General features: G+C 55.7%; 1 protein-coding gene across 1 annotated transcript; it reads left to right on the forward strand.

Moving 5' to 3' along the window:
* Positions 1-11382, forward strand: CYTIP (cytohesin 1 interacting protein; the record flags this gene model as incomplete). The annotated part of the gene is made up of 8 exons (XM_082484094.1): positions 1-165; positions 3328-3377; positions 3708-3762; positions 6467-6569; positions 6701-6794; positions 6947-7016; positions 9938-10004; positions 10521-11382. The coding sequence occupies 8 exons, from the start codon at positions 1-3 to the stop codon at positions 10991-10993; spliced, it is 1077 nt and encodes a 358-aa protein (XP_082340220.1). The 3' UTR covers positions 10994-11382.
* Between the last annotated feature and the right edge of the window lie 9599 nt (positions 11383-20981).

Genomic DNA, 20981 nt, shown 5'->3' on the forward strand with positions numbered 1-20981 from the left:
ATGGCTCTCCGAAGGCTCATTCAGCAGAACCACAACGCCAACTTCGTGGGCTTCGGTGCCAGCCCGGCCAGCGCCGCCGGCGGGGAGCCGGCTCTGCCCATGGACAGCAGGAGGATCCAGCACCTGGCCAACACGGTGGGCACGCTGCCCCGCGGGCGCAAGCAGGTACGGCGTCGCTCCGGTGCTCCGGCAGGCTGATGGCTTGCTGCTGGTGTTTGCGGGGGTGAGCGGGACCGGCCGGGTGTCCCCGAGTGACCGCGCAGGGTCACTGCGGCTCCCGATGCTGGTGTGCTCGAAGGATTACCGCCGGGCGCCTTTAGCCTCGCCGGTTTTGGGGCTGCAGTGAAATCTTTGCAGCAGCGGCAGCGTGGGAGGCTGCGGAGGGGAGCGAGCGAAGAGGCGTTCTGCCTGCGGGGTGTCGGGCGCATGGAGTGCTTTCGCAGTCGCCTCCTGCCCCGGCTGCGTTTCTTCTCCGTTTGCAGCGGCGCTGCAAGTCAGAAGAGGCTCTCGCCCTCCGGGTCTTCCTTTGAGCTCGCATTTGCTTCAGTATCGCGGCCGGGCGGGACCCTCCTCAGTTCGGCAGTGCTGACAGAAAGCGCCCACCATGAGTTATTTCCGTCCGGATTTTGGAGTGTTTTGCTACGGCTGCTGGGGCTGGTGGGGCTGTGCTTCTGGCCGGGGCTCTCCCCCCAGCACGGACCCAGCCGCACATTTCTGCTGTTTGCAGCTGGGTTCCCACAAAACTCTCTCTGCCTCTCGCTGGAAATTGCCAGCGGAGCAATTCCAGCTTTGGTCCCTGCGTAGCGTGAAGCCGCCTAAATAGAAAATGTTTGAGGCGCGTTATAATCTGAAGGTGTTCTCAGAAAACTGGTACCTAACATCCGTGCGCTGGAGGCTTTGCTTGGTACAGAAACGCGCTTAATCCTTTCCTTTGCACGGGTGTGGGGAGGTAATGAGAGCCGGGGCCAGACTAATCGTGGGGCGCTGCTGCGGGCTGGCACCCGGCGCCCGCGGCCGTGGTGGAGCCGGGGCAGGCTGGCGGCCACGGCTGTGACGTGGCCACAGTGGCTAACGGTGGATTACTACACGGGCGTCGGGCCCCAGGACCGGCCGCGCCGCGGGGGCTGCAGGGGCACAGCAGCCCAGGGGTCCGGCGGCCCCCGGCTCCTTCGCACGGTCTGCGGTCCATCGTTGTACGTGGGGACTCTGCCTCCTCTCCCCGCTCTCCCCGAGTGAATGTGTGCTTATAAAGTGGGGTGTTTCTACAGGCGGTCACGCTGAGGCACCGCTTTGTGCCGCTGAAGCCTGAGGCGTTTGGCTATACTGACTACAGACATTTCAGTGGCACTGTAATTCCTTATTCAGAGGCCATTTTTATGGGAAGAATCAGTGTTCAACACCGACCCTGGCCTCTTCCAGGGACCTCTTCAGGCATAGGTCTCCCTGGCCTGAAGGGGGGCTCCTGGGTGCCCGTCGCCGTGACCGCGCGTGCCTCGGCTCCGAAATGCTATGCAGCCGCCACGAGAAACTGCAGAGATAACTGCCTGCAGTTACCTCAATTTAGATGTTCTTTCCGCCTTTTCTGACAGGCATTAAGTTTATAAATGCCCACAGATATTTAAGGGAAAGGTACAAAAGAAAAGTGAGGTCTTAGCGTAACAGAGACATGATTTGGGCACTGTATAGGTAATAGTTACAGCGTTAACAGGGAGGACGGCAACCCCTGGCCTTCAAAACCTTGGAGCCTCACCCATTTTAGCATTTTGAAGGGTCTGCACTGTTGGAGAGGTGCGGCGGTACTGTGTGCCCGTCAGCCCCTCGTCCTTGCACAAGAGCACGCGTGCCTGCGCGCCCCGAGGAGGGAGCAGCCCAGCCCAGCCGGTGGCATGGGGCGGCCGCACGCCAAGCCACGGCCCCCGCTGGCCCCCGCTCCCCACACCGCACCGCGGTAAAGCCTGGTGAGCCGCAAAGGAGGAATATTCCTTCTCTTATTTGAAAACACAAGTAGTCTTGTTTTTTTTTAATTATGCACAAGACAGGAGGGTTGTGGACATTGGAGATGGACCTCCCACTGGTCCTTCCAATGCTCTGTCGGATGCAGGGTTATTCTTGAGCGGTCCTTCCTCTTGTCTTTCCCGTTTCTACTGTCCTCAGAAATTATACCTCCAGCAGTCTGGGGAAGAGTTCCCTGCTCCAAGCACTTTTGCCATCAGAAAATTTTTCTTGGGATATGTGAATTTTTCCACTTGTTGTTATGCTTGTTCACAGCATCCTCTATCACCCTAAACAGCACCCTCCTGCTGGGGGGTCTTCCAACTGGCATTGCTGCAGGGGTCTCCCAGCCAAGTTTCTTCTGGTTCCAGCCCTCTCCTCCCCCTCCAAAGCAGGTTTTGGTGAGCTTCTCAAAGCCAATCGTGAAGGTGTCAAATTATCACCCCTGCGCAAAAAAAGTCTTGTGGTTCTTCACTTTATATTGGCTGGTGGTAGCTCAGCTCTCAGTTTTAACCCATCGCAGGCAAGACTGGATAGCTGGCGGTGGCCAACTTTTTCTAATAAAGTTGGAACGGGTACTGCATTACCGTCCCCCAGAGAGGACGCCCAGACGTTCTCTGGAGGTGAACAACCGAAACAATATTATGATGTGCTGAGTACTCATGTTTTGGTGTTTTTTTTTTTATTTATTTATTTTGGAAGTACTCAATTTTATATTTAAAAGGTTTGGAAAAATGAAAGGGCTGACGTATAACCAGTTTTCCAGGGCTTAATTGCCAACATAATAAAAATAAAAATAAACATGAATTCCTTCAACAACCGCCTCTTGCAGGTTAATGCCATTCTTCACTCCAGAACGTGTCGCAGTTGAGACCTCGTCTTGCAGCAGTGCCAGTTAAACCTCCTCCAGGGGGGTTGATAGCAGACCTGTTACTGTGTAAAATTCCTCTCTAGCTGGCTTGGGAAGGAGCTGTAGGAAGACTCCTTGGGCGGGAGGGAGCACCTTCTCCACGGTTTGCAGGGAGCGGTCGGGGCTCCCAGAGGTCGCTGCTGGTGGCTGGTGGCCCTCTGCCTGTGCCCGGCTGAGCCGCCCTCAGCAGCTAAGAGGGGGTTCGGAACGTGATGATGAGCTGGCTTGCATCCTGCACCTTGCTGCCTTTCCTCTTGTTCCGAAAGTTCAAGTTCACATTTGACTGAGGGGGAGGCTGCGTTGGCGAGGCTGGTGGGGGGATGCCACCAACTGCTTTAGTTTTTCTCTGAACGCCTGATTTTAGCCATGTACTTCAAAGAACTGTTAACCTACTGACCCTTTTCCGCTCCAATTTCTGTTTGCAGCTTGCCTTAACCAGATCCAGCTCCCTGGGTGACTCCTCCATGCCACAAAGGTATGAAGATACTCTTCTATAATCACTGATATTTACTTATTCTGCGTGAAACGTGTCCTGGGAGTCTTCCCGTTTATCAGCCCTAGTGGGATGAGGGTTCCAGGCAGAGAGTGGTACCCAACACCTGGGACATGCGGGTGACATGGAGACATTTAGTTTGCGCAAGCAAAGAGCAGGCACCACTGCTGCAAGGTCTGAGGGAAGGCGTGCTGACACCCTGCTGGCACAGGGACCGGCAATGACGGGGACACGATTGTTTCGGTTCGAAATGCAGAGTGCACGAAGCGTGGCACCTCGGCACTCATGGAATTCTGTGTATTATTCTTGCAGACACCTCGTTGCTATATTGAAAGAAGATAAAGAGACGTTTGGGTTTGAAATCCAGGTAGGAATTAAATGACAAGTTGATTCATTTAAAAATAAAATTAGGCGCAGCCTCTTAAGTATCACATCCTCAAAATTAGGTTAAGACAGCATAGAGTGGAGAAGGAGATCTGTCAGCTCCTGGTGAAATTTGAAGCGCTTACAGGAATGATACAGAACCAGGATGCGTTTCCAAGGACTTTTTCATAGGGAAGGTCACACATGAGAGTTTCTGGCCCTCTCACAAGTTGGAGCATTAAATGCAGGAGGAATCTCATCCAAATCCAGATATGAAGCAATGGCAGTGCCTTCTTACCTCCGTAAGTGAATACTTTTTGGAAGAGTTGTGTATGAGACTATTTTCATATAAAAAGAGAGATGAAAAAACTCTGTGTCCAAAAAATACCTTATCCTAGCATTTTACTACCTCCTTTAACGTGTGTAGAGACATATGTATTTTTGAAGTAGGTCTACAGTATTGGTATGTTTTTTAGTAAATACTGCATGACTTTTGAGGGGCTAAATCATATAGGAAGAAATTCTGATAGATGTAGAAGTCAGTAAATGGTCAAATAGGAAAACCAGAATGTTATCAGGAGTACGGCTAACGGGAGATTTTTGTTCCGTAGATTTATTTATTTTTTTTTTTCAAAAGGTAAGTAGTCCTGCTAAAATCCCAGTTAAAAATAAAAAATAATCCCAGGAATATATGGGCGTTGTTTTGGGGGCAGCGGGTTGTGGCAATACCGCAGAGCTCGTGCCCACCAGACCCTCCCTCGTCGCCCCGCTGTTCGATTACGGCGGCGGCGGGGCTTCTTCAAAGTGTTCGCCTATATCTGTGCACAAAGGGAAAATAGTATTTTCAGTGAAATTAGTGTATTAGGAAAAGCTTAACTTTTTCAAATTTGGTTCTGTGACTAATGAGTGGGTGAGCCTTCAGCTCGTGAACACTGGAGAGCTTTCAGAAGGGAGGCTAATTGAGCCAATTATTGGGCTTTTGTATAAATTGTCAGCACAGATTTTCATTATATGTGACATTCTGATTAAAAATAATTGTTCTTGGCACATTTTCTTCCTGAACGTACCGTCAGCATGAGCACTTCACTAGAAAGTCCGGGCTACAGAAAGGCAGCATCTGTCTGATACTAAGGATAAGCCATTATTTAGAAGCTGTAATTTCATTACTACAAGTTAAATTTAGGCAAACCAGAATAAGATGATGTGAAACTCTAGGTTTTCCATCTGCAGGGAGCTCACGAGAACTGCAGTGATGGCCAAATGCCAGAGCTTCTCGCATGTTACCGCTGCTTCTCCTACTTCCCACTGGCGGACCAGAACCTGGGGGTGAGACGGACGCCGTGTGGCTCCTGAAGTCCCTAGGTGTTTGCAGAGCAGATGCTCTGGTAGCACGGCTCTGCTCTGGCTGCAGCCACCTAAAAGCTAGGTGTCACCTCCAAAACCATGGCCCAGCCGTCTCCCACAGTCTGTGAGGAGAAGAAGGTACAGGAGAGAGGAAGTCCACCCTCCTGGTTGGAGCACCTCTCTTGGAGCCATCAGTCACACCCTGGAGATGTCCGCCTCTCCCGGTGTCTCTGGTGAGGCCATTGAGATACCTCTGTCCGGATGGCTCCAGTTAGGTGTGATGAATCCCATCCTGCTTGTGCAGCTTGTATCGCTCAAGCTGGCCCAATTTTTTGGGTTGGTATGAGAGACCTACCACTCTGAAATAGGTCAAAAAAAAAAAAAAAGAGGCATGTGTGACCTGCTGTGGCATGTCCTCCAAGCGCCTCATGTGTCACTCGGTGCTCTTAGTTTAGCCAGAAGTTTTACTGTTGGTCTACTGCTGGCTGAAATCACTGCCTCGGTGTGATTTGGCCAGATGGGCCCTGAACTCACCTGCTCGGCATCGCTATTTGTTCCACACTGACTGAGAAACTTGGGAATCTTACGTGACTTCTTGTATCTGGGTTAGATGTGGCTGTCATAGGCTTTCAGGGAGTTCAGCCTCAGCCTTCAACTCTGGTGGGAAGATGTGGCTAAATACTGCCATTTGCATGTAACCAAGAAGACATTTCCTGTCACTGCAAGATCTGGTCAGGCTGCGTCGCCGCCTTTTGCGTTTTTCTAAATACGCGTCGGCACTGACAATCACATGGTGGATTTACACTTAGAATTACTTAATGTGCAAGTCAAGAATGAAAAGCACTTTTTAGGGGGTGTGGGGACGTGTGTGGGCAATGAGTTCAAGAAACCGAAAGAGCCAAAGCGGGTCCAGCTCTCCTCGCTTTTCAGTTCTCACTGGGAGCCGACCCGCCCGGCAGCCCCACGCCTTCCCACCGCCTCCCCGTGAGGGGGGTCTGTCCCTCCGGTCACAGCCCGCCGGGCCGGGGCCGGGGACCTTGAACCGCCTTCCCGAAGGCAACCTGCATGCCTGTCTGCTCACAGATATTCTTGGCTGAAGTTACTGAGTTTTTGATAAATGAGCGACCAACTTGCTTTAAAACTAGTTTTTGCGAAAGCAACGTACAGGCGGGTGTCTGCACTTCCCTCTCGTCAGAATGCAATGTCTAATTATCAGGTTATACCATTCTGATGTTCTCACTGGTATGATAGTACACCCTGCTCACCACAGCCTTCTCATTTAAAAAATGCCTAAGACGACTATTAATTTTTAAGTTGTTTTCATGGCTCTAATATCGGTAACACTGTCACGTTGGTATTTACAGACTATTAGATTTGCGCACCAAAATGATAACTCCCTGGAGGTATGCACTTGCGTCTGCAAAATTCAAGAAGAAAGTCCTGCCCATCTTTCTGGCCTTCAAATGGGTAACTACTCATGTTTTGTTCCTGCTGTGGGTGGCCTTATTTTGCTTTTCTCTGGGTTCGTTTTATTGTAGAGCACGCGCAAGGTGTGCGTGCGCCGCAGATGCGCATTTTTGCCTCTCTGTCTCTGACAGGCGACATCCTCGCCAGTATCAACGGCGTGAGCACTGACGGGTTTAGTCACAAGCAAATAGTAGACTTGATAAAGTCTTCAGGGAATTATTTAAGGTAGGTGTCCCTCCTCCAAATGGTTTGTAGCTGAACAGTCTCCCCCGCCGGAAGCCAAGAGAGCTTCGCGCAGTCCCGCGCTGTCCGGGGGGCAGAAACCCCCGGGGGTCCGGTTGTGCAGAGCCGGTGCCAACGTCGCCTGGTCGTTACAGGTTAGAGACTGTCAACGGGGCCATGTTTCTGCGGAAAATGGAGCTCGAGACCAAGCTGCAGTTACTGAAGGTAATATAACTAATTAGTTAATCCGCTGTCGAACGCAGAGGGCCGTTGTGGAGCTGCTGCCAGTGGGCGCAGGTGGGTGTCCCGGCAGGGGGCAGACACTCCTGTGTCCCCTGCTGCCAGCACCGCCGCCTGCGGTCCCTGTGATATTTTCTGTATATTTTCTTGGTAATAATTCCCCCCACAATGATTTCTGTAACGCACTACATCCTTCCGTTTGTCTCCGTCTGGGCTGTGCCCAGCTGGCAGGCGATCCTCCCCTCTACGGACCGAACAGCCTATTTTAATGCACGCTATATTTAGCAAAAAGGGAAGGCAGGCTTTCACAAGCAGAGCTCAGGCTCGTTAGGGACGGCACGCTGACGGCACCTCTGACTCGTAGAACTTCTGTTTCCCCTGCCGAGTCCGAGGCAGCCGGGCAGGGTTTTCGGGTGCCGGTGCCGCGGCGTGCCTCTCCGCTCGCCCCAGTGCAGCCGCAGTGCCGCAGGCGCCGCAAGAGCCGGGGCTCTCCAAAGCCGGGGCTCTGTCAGACAGAGTGAGGGGGTTTTCCTTATGGCAACTCTATGCCAAAACCCTCCACATAGGAGTATGGTGCTTTAAAAAGTGCATAAAAAAATGAATCTGGCTGGAATAAACCTCATGCCTCACGGGCTGCCAGAGCTGGGCAGCAGGGACAGGGGTTGCCATAGGTGCCATTGCCTATAACGTGTAAGTCCTGCCAGGGGGGTGATTTCATGTTTAGTACTTAGCGTGTTGAAAACAACCTTTATTTAGTTTGGTTTGCACTGCATTCATAAGAGCGCGGCACAGGGTGCTACAGTTTGCTGCATGCCGCTGATGCCGTAGGTGATGTAAAGGCAGGCGTTGGGAGACCGGCGCGAATGCCGGAGCTCCCCAGTGCCCAAGACTGGCGGGAGCCGGGCTGCTGGTTGGGGATGCCACAACCGCCCCGCTGGCCGGCTAGTGCAGACATGGCGAGAAACGAGCCAGACCCCAGAGCCAGAGAGTTCATTGCTGCGTTAATGGGAACGCTTCAGCAGGCTGCTCCCATCCCATCCCATCCCATCCCATCCCATCCCATCCCATCCCATCCCATCCCATCCCATCCCATCCCAGCCACGGTCAGTGCTCCATGGCAAGCCGTTCGGTCTGGTCCCTTAGAAATCTGGATGAAATAACCGGTAAAGTCACCAGAAATGGGATACCCCCCCACTCCACCCCTTTCTAGGGAAATTATCAAAATCTCAAAATCTGCTGTGAAAGGTTCTGTGTCAAAAGGGGAGTTTTTCAATAACAGCTGTTTCCCAGAAGTGCCAAACCCCTGCGACGCGCGTCGTTACGGAGTGAAACAGGGGGGTGTGCCGGGCCCTGCGCTCTCACGCCAGTGTGGCTGCGGTGGAAAGAACCTAATTCTGTTTGTAGCTGTCTCGGATGCCTTACTGAAGGGTGTGCTCGGTCGCTGTAAACCCCCGTAACCACAGCGCGACGGCGCCGTGCCTGCGGGTGCTGAGCGTCCCAGGTTTGCCCGTGCGGTTGCAGACGCGTGTCCTGCCCTGGGGACACAGCCCTTGTGAGGCACGGGGGCTGGGGCACGTGCCCCTCCGCCCCCACCGCTGCCGTGCTGGTGGAACGGGCATCCAGCCACGAGCAGACACCCACACCGCGCATCAGTTATCCTGACAGTCCCACCGCTATTACAGTTCAATTAGATGGGAGAAACCAGGACTAGGAGGCGGTTGCTCTTTTGGTTGGGTCCAAATGGGGAAAACCTTCAGGGAACTGCCCAGCATCTCTTGTGCACAGTTTCCTAGGTTTTGTTGAATTATAAACGTCTAAAAACTACTTTATTCAACATTGTGTAGAGGTGGTAAGAGCAGACTTTCACCAGATGAATTCTCCTTAAAAGCAGTCATAGGTCCCGTTTGGCCCCTACCTCGGATTTGGCGACGGCTGCCCTGTGCTGGTCAGCCCTGACGCACCAGCGCTCTACCAGAGCATGTCCAGATCCGCCAGGAAGGGATTCCCCAAGAAAAACATCTGGGAAAAGGCGTCTTTCCCCGTGCCCCTGGGAATGGCTCCTGCCCAGTAGATTCAGGGAGTCCCGGGAAGACCCTCCGTGCTGCCCCCTCCTCCCGCTGCGGGGGCTGCCCGGCCCCCGCGGGGTGCTGAGGGCTCGCTGGGCACCCTGGTGCCTGCCACCGGGCCGTGGTCTTCACTTTGTGGCTGCTCCAAAATGTGGAAAAGAGAGAAAAATGTGAATGGCAGAACAGGATTGGCCACGCAAGCGTTGTGGGGCCGGTTTGGGTGTCTGAGGCGCGCCGGGTTCGTGCAGATTACTGGGGAAGTGCCCACTGCGGCTCTCACCAGGTGGAGGTTCATGTGCTTTTTGGTTTTCTTCTTTTGAATCATCCGTGCGGTGGTTTATTTGCTGTGTCAAAAGCTGATGTGCAACGGAGGGAAAGAAATTCCTTGCTCCCCGGTGGCTGGCACGTGTCACGGGGAGGCAGCGAGGGCAGCCGGGGCGGTGTGCTGTGAACGCGGGGACGGTGCGCTGTGCTGTGCCCGCGCCGCCGCCGCCGGGACGGAGGAGCGGGGCGCCCGCTGGGGCTGGTGGCTGCGGGGGGCCGGTGGCTGCGCTGGGGGCTGGGGGCAAGCGGCACGCTCGCCGGGTTTCAGGCTTCTGCTTGTCAAATCGGAGGTCAAATCTTGTCAAATCACCCCAGCCAGAGCAGCCAGGGCGTGAGTGAGCTTGTGCTTTCTGGAAGAACTTTGCTAAACTCTGGGAAAATCGTCTCAGTAAAAAGAAGGACATAGGAGTGCTTCCTGTAGGTGGCCTGTACTTTCTAGAGGGGCTGTTTTCTTTGCAAGTGTTTTACGGTTCTGCGAAAGTGCGCGAGTGACGGAGCCCTCTCTCTCCTCCACAGCAAACCCTGCGGCAGAAGTGGGTGGAGTTGCGCGCTCTGCTCGCACAGGAACGGCGCTTGCTGCACGGTATGTCCGCCTTTCCGGGTCGGAAACCGCACCGGCGATGCGTCCTTCTGCGGAAACGCTCTCTGAGCAGTAAAAAGCAATTCTTTAATCTGATTTTTGTTTGCTTTCCTTTGCCCCTGTTAAGGAAGGCATGGGCTGGCCCCAGAAAAGCCTTTTTTTTTCTCCAGGAGCAATGAATTTGGGCGCTGCTTGACTAAGGCAGACCAAAGGCTCTACTGCATGAGTTCTAGCAAAGGCGTTGATGTGGGTTGCAAAGTCTTTTCCCATTCTTCTTTCAGACTTATCAGGGGAGAGATTAATTTGGTTGGGTTTTTTTTTATGGGTTGCCCAGGGAGCAGCTTTGATTCTGCATGTGGGGGGAGGCAGGGGCAGAGAGCACCCCGCAGCCGGGAAACCGCTCCCCACCGGGGAAAGGGAGATGCTGAGCGTGACGTTCCCCCGCGCCACCCTGGCATGGGCGTCCCGCTCTCGCGCCTTCAGCCGTAAATGACACTCCTCTTTGGCTTCTGCTTCCAGGGGAGGTGAACGACAACGCTCTGCAGGGTGCGCTGGAGCTGGAGGAGACTGGCTTGCTCGGTGGCTGCAGCACGACGGGACCCCCCTTTCCGAGGACACCTCGCTTCTCCAGCGAGAGCAGCTCCCGCAGCCGGCTGAGCTCCATGACCCTCGACAGCGAGGACGGCTTCTACCAGAGCGGCGCCTTCGAGGACTCAGCGGCAGAGAGCCTGAGCCGCCAGTCGAGCATGGACGACGACTGCTTCTTCCCCCGGGACGGGGAGGGCGCTGCCGGCAGGTCCTCCCTGAGGAGGAACCGCAGCATCAGCCTGGCCAGCAGCGGGTCCATGTCCCCGCTCTGGGAGGGCAGCAGCTGCACCAGTAGTTTTGGGACCCTCCCGCGGAAAAGCAGGCGATCCAGTGTCCGAAAGCACCTTTTGAAATTCATTCCAGGCCTTCACCGGGCGGTGGAAGAGGAAGAAAGTCGGGTCTGATGTGGCACATGTCATCCCTCACGTCTGGGTCTCTGCACGTGGGAACGCTGCGTGGCCTGGGGCGCAGGGCAGCAGCTCACCCAGAAGCACGCAGTGGGTGAAACACGGTGGCACCGCATTTTTCCTCTCCTCACACAACCTTACAACAGGACTGATGGTAATTGAAACGCTCTGGGGTTTTTAATTATTTTAATTTTTAATCAGAGCACACTGCGGACCTCTTCATTAACGTGAAAAATGACTGACTCTGAAATGTGAAGAACCTTTGCAGAACTTCCTCAGCATACTTTAGTGTTAATAACAGTTTTTAATTGAACGCAAAATTGATAGCTATTTATTTCCTGTTACTGAAGTCACAGTCTCCCAAAGGTCTTGAATAAAGCGAGTGCTTCTACTAAAACCAGCGACAGGGTCCCGTTAGAAAGAGGATGGAGCCCAGAGCCTACGACAGAGACAGACCCCAGGCAGCAAGGTTTTGAAATGAAGGGCAGAGATTTACAAGGGTGAACTCCACCACCCACTTCCCAGTCTCCCAGGCAGGGATGGGTTCCCCCGGTCAGCTGTGCCGGCAGCATCGATAGACAGATTTACAAAGCAAACGCCGGCTGCCATCGCTTTCGCATCTCTTCGCAGCCGTCGTATAAACCCTGCAGCGACCGGGTTTATCAGTTGTGATCTGGCCAGCTGCACTCTCTGCCAGTGGCCGGTACCCCATGTCCTGCCAAACCTGCCTTATTCCAGGGGATTTGGAGTAGAAAGGACCCTCCTGAGCACGCACGCAGCCCCGGGCTCTTCTGCTGCGCCGCTGTCCGTGAAGCCGGTCTCTGTGCGCTGGCTGCCCTGAGCGGCTCGGCGTGCCCGGAGCAGGGTGGCCGGTCACCGCGCAGCCGGGTGGGCTCCTCTCTGGGATGCAGGGGAGCGGGGTGGAGGGAGCGCGGCAGCGGGCGGAGGTGCAGACGGGCTGGTGAACGCCGTCAGCGGAGCGCTGCGTGGGGAAAGGGTGAGGAGTGCAGGTCTGCGGGGTGCGGGAGGAGGCAAGGGGCCGGCGGCAGCGGCTGCGGTGGGCAGGGGGTGGGCAGCGGGCAGCCGGCAAAGGGCGGTGGGTCTCTGCCTCTGCCGCTTCCCAGCATGGCTCTGCCGATGCCGTGGCACTCTGCTCGGCAGAAGCAATGCTTTCGGCACCGTGTCAGCTCGGCAAGAGCCCCATGGCGTGCCGGGGTCTCACCGCACCCCCGGAGGGCACAGAGCTCAAGTCGCCTGGCCAGAATTTTACCAGATTTGAGAAAGTACTCATCCACTTACAATGCTGTATAGCTCAGATCGATTGACCTCTTTACGGTGAGAGAAGTAAAGGCAGAGGGCTGTCCTGCAGGGATGAGCAGCGTTGTTCTGCGCATGGATGCGGTGGCATGTAGCACTCTGGGGACCTCCTGAGAGGGCTGTGCCTGGGACAGGGTCCCTCTGCGTGCCTGGGGGCTGCAGGAGATGCCCCATAGAGTCATTGAATGGTTTGGGTTGGAAGGGACCTTCAAGACCATCTCGTTTCCCCCCCCCCCCGCCCTGGGCAGGGCCACCTCCCCCCAGCCCAGGTCGCTCCCAGCCCCGTCCAACCCGGCCTTGAACACCCCCAGGGATGGGGCAGCCACAGCTTCTCGGGGCAGCCTGGTGCCTCACCACCCACACAGGAGAGAATTTCTTCCTAATATTTAATCTAAATCTCCCCTCTTCCAGTGTGAAGCCATTCCCCCTCATCCTATCACTACCCGCCCTTGTGAAAGGTCCTTCCCCAGCTCTCCCGTGGCGGCTGTTCCCCCTGCGCGTCGGCAGAAGATCATTAGCTGTTGGCATTTCTTCAGGAGCAGAGGCTTCAGGCAGTCAGATTAACTTGATAGTTTATGTGAAGTGATTTAGTAAATATATGTGAAGAAAAAGAGAAATTTTATTTCCCTTTCAGGCAACACCGAAATAGGCTGTTTGCTCAGCCCAAGCAACCTAATTATGTTTTTCAAATACAATTGGAAGAACTTTAAATATAATTTAAATACCTTGTGTGACTCATTCGTCTCTTGACCGAGCAGACCATGCGGTTGTTTACCACCCAGGTGCTGCTGTGGCAGGGTTTCCTGGGCTTCTCAGAAACCTCAGGCTAAACCCAACAGCTTCCCTCTGAGATGAGCCCCAAATAAAAACAACCTGTTCCCAATACTTCTCTGATTAATGCACGTTGCTAAGGCAGCAGAATCTGTACCGGCGTCCGTAATTTCTCTTAAAAGGATTAAGTAGGTGGTAATACGGCAAGTCTCCGGAGGGCAATCAGGAGAGCGTCTGGCGAGGTTTTTGTGTGTGGGAACAATGTTCTGTCCACGCTGCTGAACCGAACACCCGCGGTGCAGCCCCTGAGCCCCTCTGCCGTGGGTTCACCCCCAGCCCTGGAGGTGGGCTTTCGTCCCACGCCACACGGAGCCGAAGCCATCCCGGCAGCCCAGGCTGGGCTGTTTCAGTGCTGGTCTGGGCTCGAGAGATCATTGCGAGACATCAAGGTTTTCGCCTGTGATTTGCTGTCTCAAGGTAGAATTTTCATTTTCTTTGCCAATAACACCAGCTGAAAGGAGGGAAAAAAAAGGTAGAGATTTTTTCTGTTTGGAGAAACTGTGGAGTTAAATTAGGCAGGTATACGGGTGTCTGAAAGCAACTGTGGGCTCAATAACCAGAACATCTGGTGAAAGTTGTCGTAGTGCCCCCCAGAGCACAAACAGCTCCCGCACTTCGAAAGGGACCTTGGCCTCGGCCAGGCGTTGCAGTGAGGACACGGGGCGCCGGGTGCTGGGCTGGCAGTGGGGGCAGAGCCAGGCCCATTGCCGCAGAAATATGTGGACGTCTCCAGCCAGTCTAAGTCCAGGTTGGATGGGGTTTGGAGCAATCGGGTCTAGTGGGAGGTGTCCCTGCCCAGGGCAGGGGGGGTGGACCTGGATGGTCTTTAAGGTCCCTTCCAACCCAAACCATTCCATGATTTTATGATTCTTAAAGTCTGGCGTTGCCACAGGTGGCTGCGGGTACTGGAGGTGCCTTGCTCCTCAGGAGCTGGAGCGCTCCTCGCTCTGCCTGGCCAAGGAGTAGTTGGACCCATGAGTGTTGCATGCATTTGTGTCAGAAGACAAAATATTCCGAGCCCGAGGTGTCTGACCGGAGGGTTGAAGCTCTGCCCACTGGCGCTGCGGACTCTTTCCCTTGGGTGAGAATCAGTGTGTGCCCAAAGCCAGGCCCGAGCTCTTCGCCTTGGAGCGTGTGGGCCGGCGGATCTGCAGAGACCGGTAAAGATGTGTCCACCTGAGCGGGGCCCACTTTGTCTTTCCCCCTCCAGCTCCTGAATTAGAGTCTCCTTTTGCCTTCATTGCAGCTGGTTTGTGGGGACCCGGTGGCAGAGTTGGGGCAGGACAGGCGGCCTTGGTCACAGCCTACATCCACTGCCGCTCTTTATGGAGGGTAAAAGAGGGTATTTAAAACACTGTATGAACTCTGCTCCCTAAGGCTGAGTCTCTGGTGGAAATTAAGGCAGCTTTATGGTCCAAAGCAGTGATTTCTTTTGGTATGGAAAGTCAATTTGACATACCTTGGGAGACAGGCGCTTGCTTTCAGTGTGGAAAGGCTGAATGAGCCTGGACACCCAACAAGCTCAAGAAAGGCCTTAAGAAAGACCAAATAAATGATGCTCTTCCAGCGGCGGTGAGAGCGTGCTTTGCTACAAGGCGATGACACGACGTGTTCACGGCCGCGATTGCAAACAGGATGTGGGTGACGGGCTCTGCGGGGCCGAGAGCCACCGTGCCCCAGCCTTCCGCGGGGAGGGAGGAGCTCATCCACAACCCGAACAGCTCGGAGAGCAAAGCGAACGAGAAAGCTCTTTTAAAATGGCGTTTCTCCTCGCGGAGCGCAGTGGGGAAGGTGCCGGGGCAGGAGGAGGGTGGGTGCCGGGGCAGCACTGCCCGGTGACACTGTGGTGCCCAGGTTGGGGCGCTGAGCCACCGGTGTGGAGAGTGCTCTGGACCTTCAGCAGAGGAGGTGTTCTCACTGATCATGAGGTTGATGAAGGGTTTGCTCCATTTCCTAACAGGGTTTACCTTTTATCTTCTTATCCCCTGTGGATAAAGGGGGCAACGCGAGTTTACTGCAGAAGTGCGGCTGCTCTGAAGAATGCAACTCCTTTTTAAACCTAAAACTTTAATTAATTTGCTGAGTGCTACTGATCCTGACCATGTAAGGGTTCTTAACCGCTTAACCAGCTCTTGCCCCGTGCCCAGACCTAGGCAACCCCTCCCTGAACTCGAGACCCTGCGCCAAATCTGGGCAAGGCACAGCCGCAGCACTCAGCCCCCGGTGAGCAGTGAAGAGGCCGACAGCCCACTGGAGGCCCGGGGAATAGTCTGGTCCCAACCCTTTTGGCCTGATTCAGCACCGTGCAGAGCGAGCTGCGGCTTCTCCAGCGCCAGAGCTGGCAAAACCTCTTTGCTTTAGCAGCAGAGCCTCACGCTGCTGCCCTGGTGCCGGCGAAGGGGACACAGGCACGACCCTGCTGCTGGTCCCTGTGGCTCCAGCACTGCCCGTGGGGCATCGCAGCGACCTTCTCCAAGGGACCAGATTCATCATGGAATCACAGAATGGTTTGGGTCAGAAGGGACGTTAAGGCTCACCCAGTGCCACCCCCCCGCCCCGGGCAGGGCCACCTCCCCCCAGCCCAGGTTGCTCCCAGCCCCGTCCAACCCGGCCTTGAACCCCTCCAGGGATGGGGCAGCCACAGCTCCTCGGGGCACCCTGCGCCAGGGGCTCACCGCCCCCAGAAGTGCCTCTGCTGCTGCCCTGAGGCCTCTCCCCCTCTCCCAGGCTGGCTTGCAGCTCTCCAGCCGGCCGTTTCCTTTTCCTTAAGACCTTTGCAATATCCCAGGGGTGGTTGTTTTGGGGTTTGGTTTGGGTTTTTGGGGGGGGTTGTTTTTTTTTTCTGGGCTCTCTTGGCCTGTAATTTCTACCGTGGAAATTTTTTCCACAAAACCATGAAACTGGTTGTGGCTTCTGCTGGGAACATTTCAAATCCAGTGGAAAATCATTGTGGCTTCAAGGCTGCGCTACCCTGCGAAAGCTCTGCCCTCGCGGATCGAAGGTCCAGCCCTGGAAGCTGCTGAAATACGCGTGGAGTTCCTGCGTTTCTCCGTCTGTCCGGTGTTTCTGCACGCCCTGGGTTTCCCTCCGCTTCAGCCGTGCCCGCGGCAGGCGGCCATCCCCTCAGCGGCCGCTTTTGTGCTCGTTTTCGGGGGTGGCTGCGTGGCTGCCTTCGGGTGCAGTTCTGCTCTGCTGAGTTCTGCTCTCGTACCCGCTGTTTCCTTTCTCATGCAGATGTTTTAGAAGTTTTCGTGTGTGGCGGCTGGTTGCACCCGGCTTTCGTAGCACTGAGAAGAAGATCAGGAAACGCAGTTATGGCGGGCGCCCGGGCCTCTCCTGCCTGCCGCCGCAAGGCAAAAGCCAGTAATTTATTGCTGCGCTGCCGGCACAGACCAGCCGCCTGTTGCCTGCGTAAAACTATGGCTGTGCCCCACACACAGATAAGCAAAAGCAAAGCCAACTCACCGGGTGGGTCACAGAAATCGCTGTCGCAGCGAGATCAAGCCGGCGCAGCCCAGAGGGATCCCGTCCAACCAGCCCCAGCCCTGAGCCCTTGCAGACTCGGTGCATAGCTGGTGGCCCGTGACAGAGGGTGGCGATGCCACGGCGATGCCATGGGCAATGCCAATGCACGGCTGAGAGATGCCCCGCTGGGGACAGGAGCTCCTCCAGCGCAGATGGAAGTGTCCGGGAGAGCGGGGCTGTTCTGGCGATGCTCTGCTGGGGAACGGTCCGCAGCCGGAATTGCTTCCATTAAGTTTGGCTCTTTCAGTACAGGTGGGGATTTTTGTTTGCTTGTTTGTTTGGGTTTTTTTTGTTTGCTTGTTTTTGGTTTTTTGGTTTTATTTGTTGGTTTTGGTTTTTTTTAAAGCTAAAAGAGGCAAAAATGACACCACCTCAGGTTTGTGCAAACGAGATGTTTTCCTCACCTTGAGAGTCATTTTTAGCCAGCTCTGTTCATAAATAGCTGCCTGCAGCAGGAGGAACCCGTGGGTAGTTTTCCTTTTCCCAAGCCCAGCTGTGAGCTCTGCCTGCTTAAACGTACCCCTGGGGATGCGGCAGCATCCCAGCAGCTTCCAGGCTCCCAGTCACCGCCATGACCTGGGGCTGGTGGGCGTCCCCTCAGCTCTAGGGGACGGTCTGGGGAGAGCAACCTGTGCGGGCAAATGCCTCCAAACAGGCAGGAGCAGCTCCCCCCTCACCAGCGATCCCTTCGGGCCCCGTGCGCCGCGTTTGCCAGGAAGAAACCCGCAGCTGACTGGTTTTTAACACTGTCAAAACTTGAACTGCTCTGCCTGTGCCCACGGTTTGTGACTAGCGCGCCCCTGCTGCATCGCCCTGGCGTGTATTCCTGTTTTTCAGAGGGAACGCCGCTCCTCCTGCAGGTGCCTCCAAAGCCGAGCGTGGCCGGGGCAGCGCCGGGGCGGCAGCAGCAGCGTCCCTGCCCCAGCACTCGCGGGGCTGGCTGGTGCCCGCAGGGCTCTGCCAGGGGAACGCCCGTGTTCCTGCCTTTCCTTTCGTCCCTCCCGCTGGCTGAAAAGTCAAAGTTCTGAAATTTTCTGCAGAGAAGGAATCCCAAGGCACCGTTTTTTCATAGACGCAAGGTATGTACCTCGCTGACAAAATGGAAATGCCTGGTTGTAGCTTGTTGCCACGATCCGCAGTTTTCCTCTGGGTGCTCAAGTGAAATGTAATCCCCCCCGGCTGCGCGTGGCGGTGGGAACGTTTACGTCCCATGCCACTGTGCCTGTCACCCTGCCCCGGCTTTCGGGTGGCATTGCACCTCCCTTGGCGACCCCGGCTCGCGCGGCTTCTGCTCTAGAGCTGCTGCGGTGACCCTGCGGGGTGTGCGTGCCGCCCCCGGTGGCACGGCCATGCATGAGCTGCTCCCAGGAACCTGGGGCTGGAGCAGGAACTGGGGAGCAGAGAGTTGGGGAGCAGAGAGCTAACGACAGAGGAGCCCACAGAGCCCACCCCCACACCCCCCCCTGCAGACACCCCCCCCCCAAGTCCCCCTGCAGCCCCCCCGCAGCCCCCCTGCCCCGGTGGCCTCTTCCTATTTCTGGGATGAACTGGAATTGCTGTGGCTCTGACGTGTGACCTTACTGACTTTCAAATCCCTGCTGTGCCCCAGCGCCTCTGAAGTCCCAGGTGCAATTTGTGAAATTTTAGCAAAGGATAGCTGCAACGGAAACTTCCTGTGCTAAAGGTCACACGGAAAATGGTTTGTAATAGACTCATGCAAATTGTGCTTCAACCACGAGGCACTTATTTGGGAAAATGTGAATGTCAAGAATCGTTTGTGTAACCAATAGATAGCACCAGGAAATACCTAAAATTGTTTCAATATCTTTTTGCAATCACGAGGTCATCGCCATCCCTGGAGGGATTTAACAGCCGGGCAGACGTGGTGCTGAGGGACGTGGGTTAGTGGTGGTTTGGCAGTGTCAGGTTGATGGTTGGACTCGATGACCTTAAAGGTCCCTTCCAACGTAGATGATTCTATGGTTCTAGGTCAGGCAGGCAGGTCCCTGGGGAGGTGGGGACAGGACCTGTCCTCGGCCCCAGGGAGCTGACAGGGCTCCCGGCTCAGCGGGGCTCACGCTTGCCAAGCCTGGCGCTACGTTTTCAGCTGTGGGTTATTTCCAACGTGAAGCCTGGCCGGGAGTTGGCCCTGCGCTCGAGCCCTGGTGCGGGATTCGAGCGGGCTGCGGTGCGCGTCCCGGGGTGGCCCTGCACCCCCTGCCACGGCCACATCCCCGCTCTGCCCTGGCGCCCGCTGCCGGGTCAGTGATGAGCCGGACTGGCCTGTGCGGGGCTGGAGCGGCACGTCCCCGCGGCTCTCGTGCGCAGAGCGAGGTGACGGCACGGACGGGCAGTGCGGGCGTCTGGCGGCGTCTGGGCCGGTGCGCCCGGGTTGGCGCTGCCTCTGTCGCCCGCAGGTCTCCCAGGTACGCCGGGCAGCACAGCCCCGGGCTGACAGCGCAGCAGGGATGCTCAGGCAGTCCCGGCCGTGAAACCTTTGTCCTGGTGTTTCCACACCAAGGGAAACCCCGGGGACAGGACCTCTTGAACAAGAAACCACCTGCAGTGCCCTTTGGATTATCTCAGGAATATGGAAATAGATTGATAAGAATAGAAAGTAATCTTCCAGTGCCTAAAGGGGCTCCAGGAGAGCTGGGGAAGGACTTTTGACAAGGGCATGGAGTGATAGGAGGTGGGGGAATGGCTTCACACTGGAAGAGGGGAGATTGAGATGAGATATTGGGAAGAAATTCTCTCCCGTGCGGGCGGTGAGCCCCTGGCGCAGGGTGCCCCGAGGAGCTGTGGCTGCCCCATCCCTGGGGGTGTTCAAGGCCGGGTTGGACGGGGCTGGGAGCAACCTGGGCTGGGGGGGGGTGTCCCTGCCCGGGGCAGGGGGGTGGCACTGGATAGTCTTCAAGGTCCCAGCCCAAACCATTCCCTGATTCTATGATTCCCCTCTCCAGCCGTCAGCCCATGCCGGGTACTCAGCCTCTCCTCCTGAGGGCTCCTACTGCTGCCTGTTGTCAACTGCCTGTCAAACCTCATCATCCATTCTTCTTGGATGAATTTTTCCAGCAAAAGGTTGCTTTTATAAATCAATTGCGCCAAACTCATTTTCATGACAATGATGAAAACCTGTTGATTTAAAAATGCAAATTCACACATGGACAAAAGCAGGGGAAAGGCTTTGGGTCCCTTTCTAATCAAGGTCTGAACTCGACAAGAGGATTTCCAAATCCTAAAGCCCAAAGATGTTGAAAATGTTGTACTGTGCGAACACAAAAAGTCATTCACAGCAGGAGATTACACTCTTACGTAAACCTGAGTTGAGGCGAGTTCAGCTTCGGTCAGAGAATGCCGTGGTGCTGCCGGGGCAATCCTCCCGCTTCCCTCTGTGAAACTGTCCCCTCTCGCTCCTGCCGGCCTTAGGTCTGGCCAATAACTGTGCTAAGCTCATCCCTCGCCCCTTTTATATTCCTTTAAAGAGAGTTTCTACTGCCCCACCTCCACCTCGGCTCACACCTCATCACAGAACATCACTTCGGCTCATGCTTCTGGTTTTCCCCTTCCAGTCCTGTCCCCGGGGGCCGAGCCCTCGTGCTGCATGTCACTGCGCGGGGAACGGCTGTGAAACACGCGTGGCCCTGCGCGGGCGCTGCGCCGTGTGCGGGGCATGTGCCCTCCCAACCAGCCCTTTTGTTCCCCGAGCAGCACAGAATGCCTTCATTGTCCGGCCGGCGGCACGGTGAGGTTTATCGGCGCACAAACCCCGTGGGGAATGTTAAGCGGGTTAGGTGGCAGCAGCGCCATGGGAGGAAGGTGGTCACCCTCCGGGGATTAGGGGTCAGAACAATCGCCGTCCCTGTGACCAGGCGGAGACACAAAGAGCCGTTGTGCCCAGAGCACAAAATCTCTGTTTATTACCGCGGAGCTGACATGCTGAAAGACCCGCGCTCCACGCCAGCACAAAAGCTTCCTTGCTTCAGATTGTTTGTTTATGTAAATTAAAATGGTGCATTTAATTATGCAACGGGACGAGGCTCAGCAACAAGGGAGGTGCTGATTGGATCGCCCCGTGGCCAGAGCCCGCTGGCAAGCCCTCGGCACATCTGATGGTGCCACCGCCGTCCCTGTGCCGCTGCAGCGCCCGCCGGAGCGGAGACGCGCGTTGACCGTTTGCGCAGGGGACCGAACCCCCCCGGGGGGAGAAGGGGTGAGGCGCAGCGCTCCCCACCCCGGGGTGCAGGAGCGGGGCCCCCGGCGCTGCACGGCCCCGGTCGGCGGCGCGGCGCGGTGCGGTGCGGCTCTAAGC

The sequence above is a fragment of the Vanellus vanellus genome (genome assembly GCF_965231255.1).
Source record: "Vanellus vanellus genome assembly, chromosome: 5".
NCBI lineage: Eukaryota > Metazoa > Chordata > Aves > Charadriiformes > Charadriidae > Vanellus > Vanellus vanellus.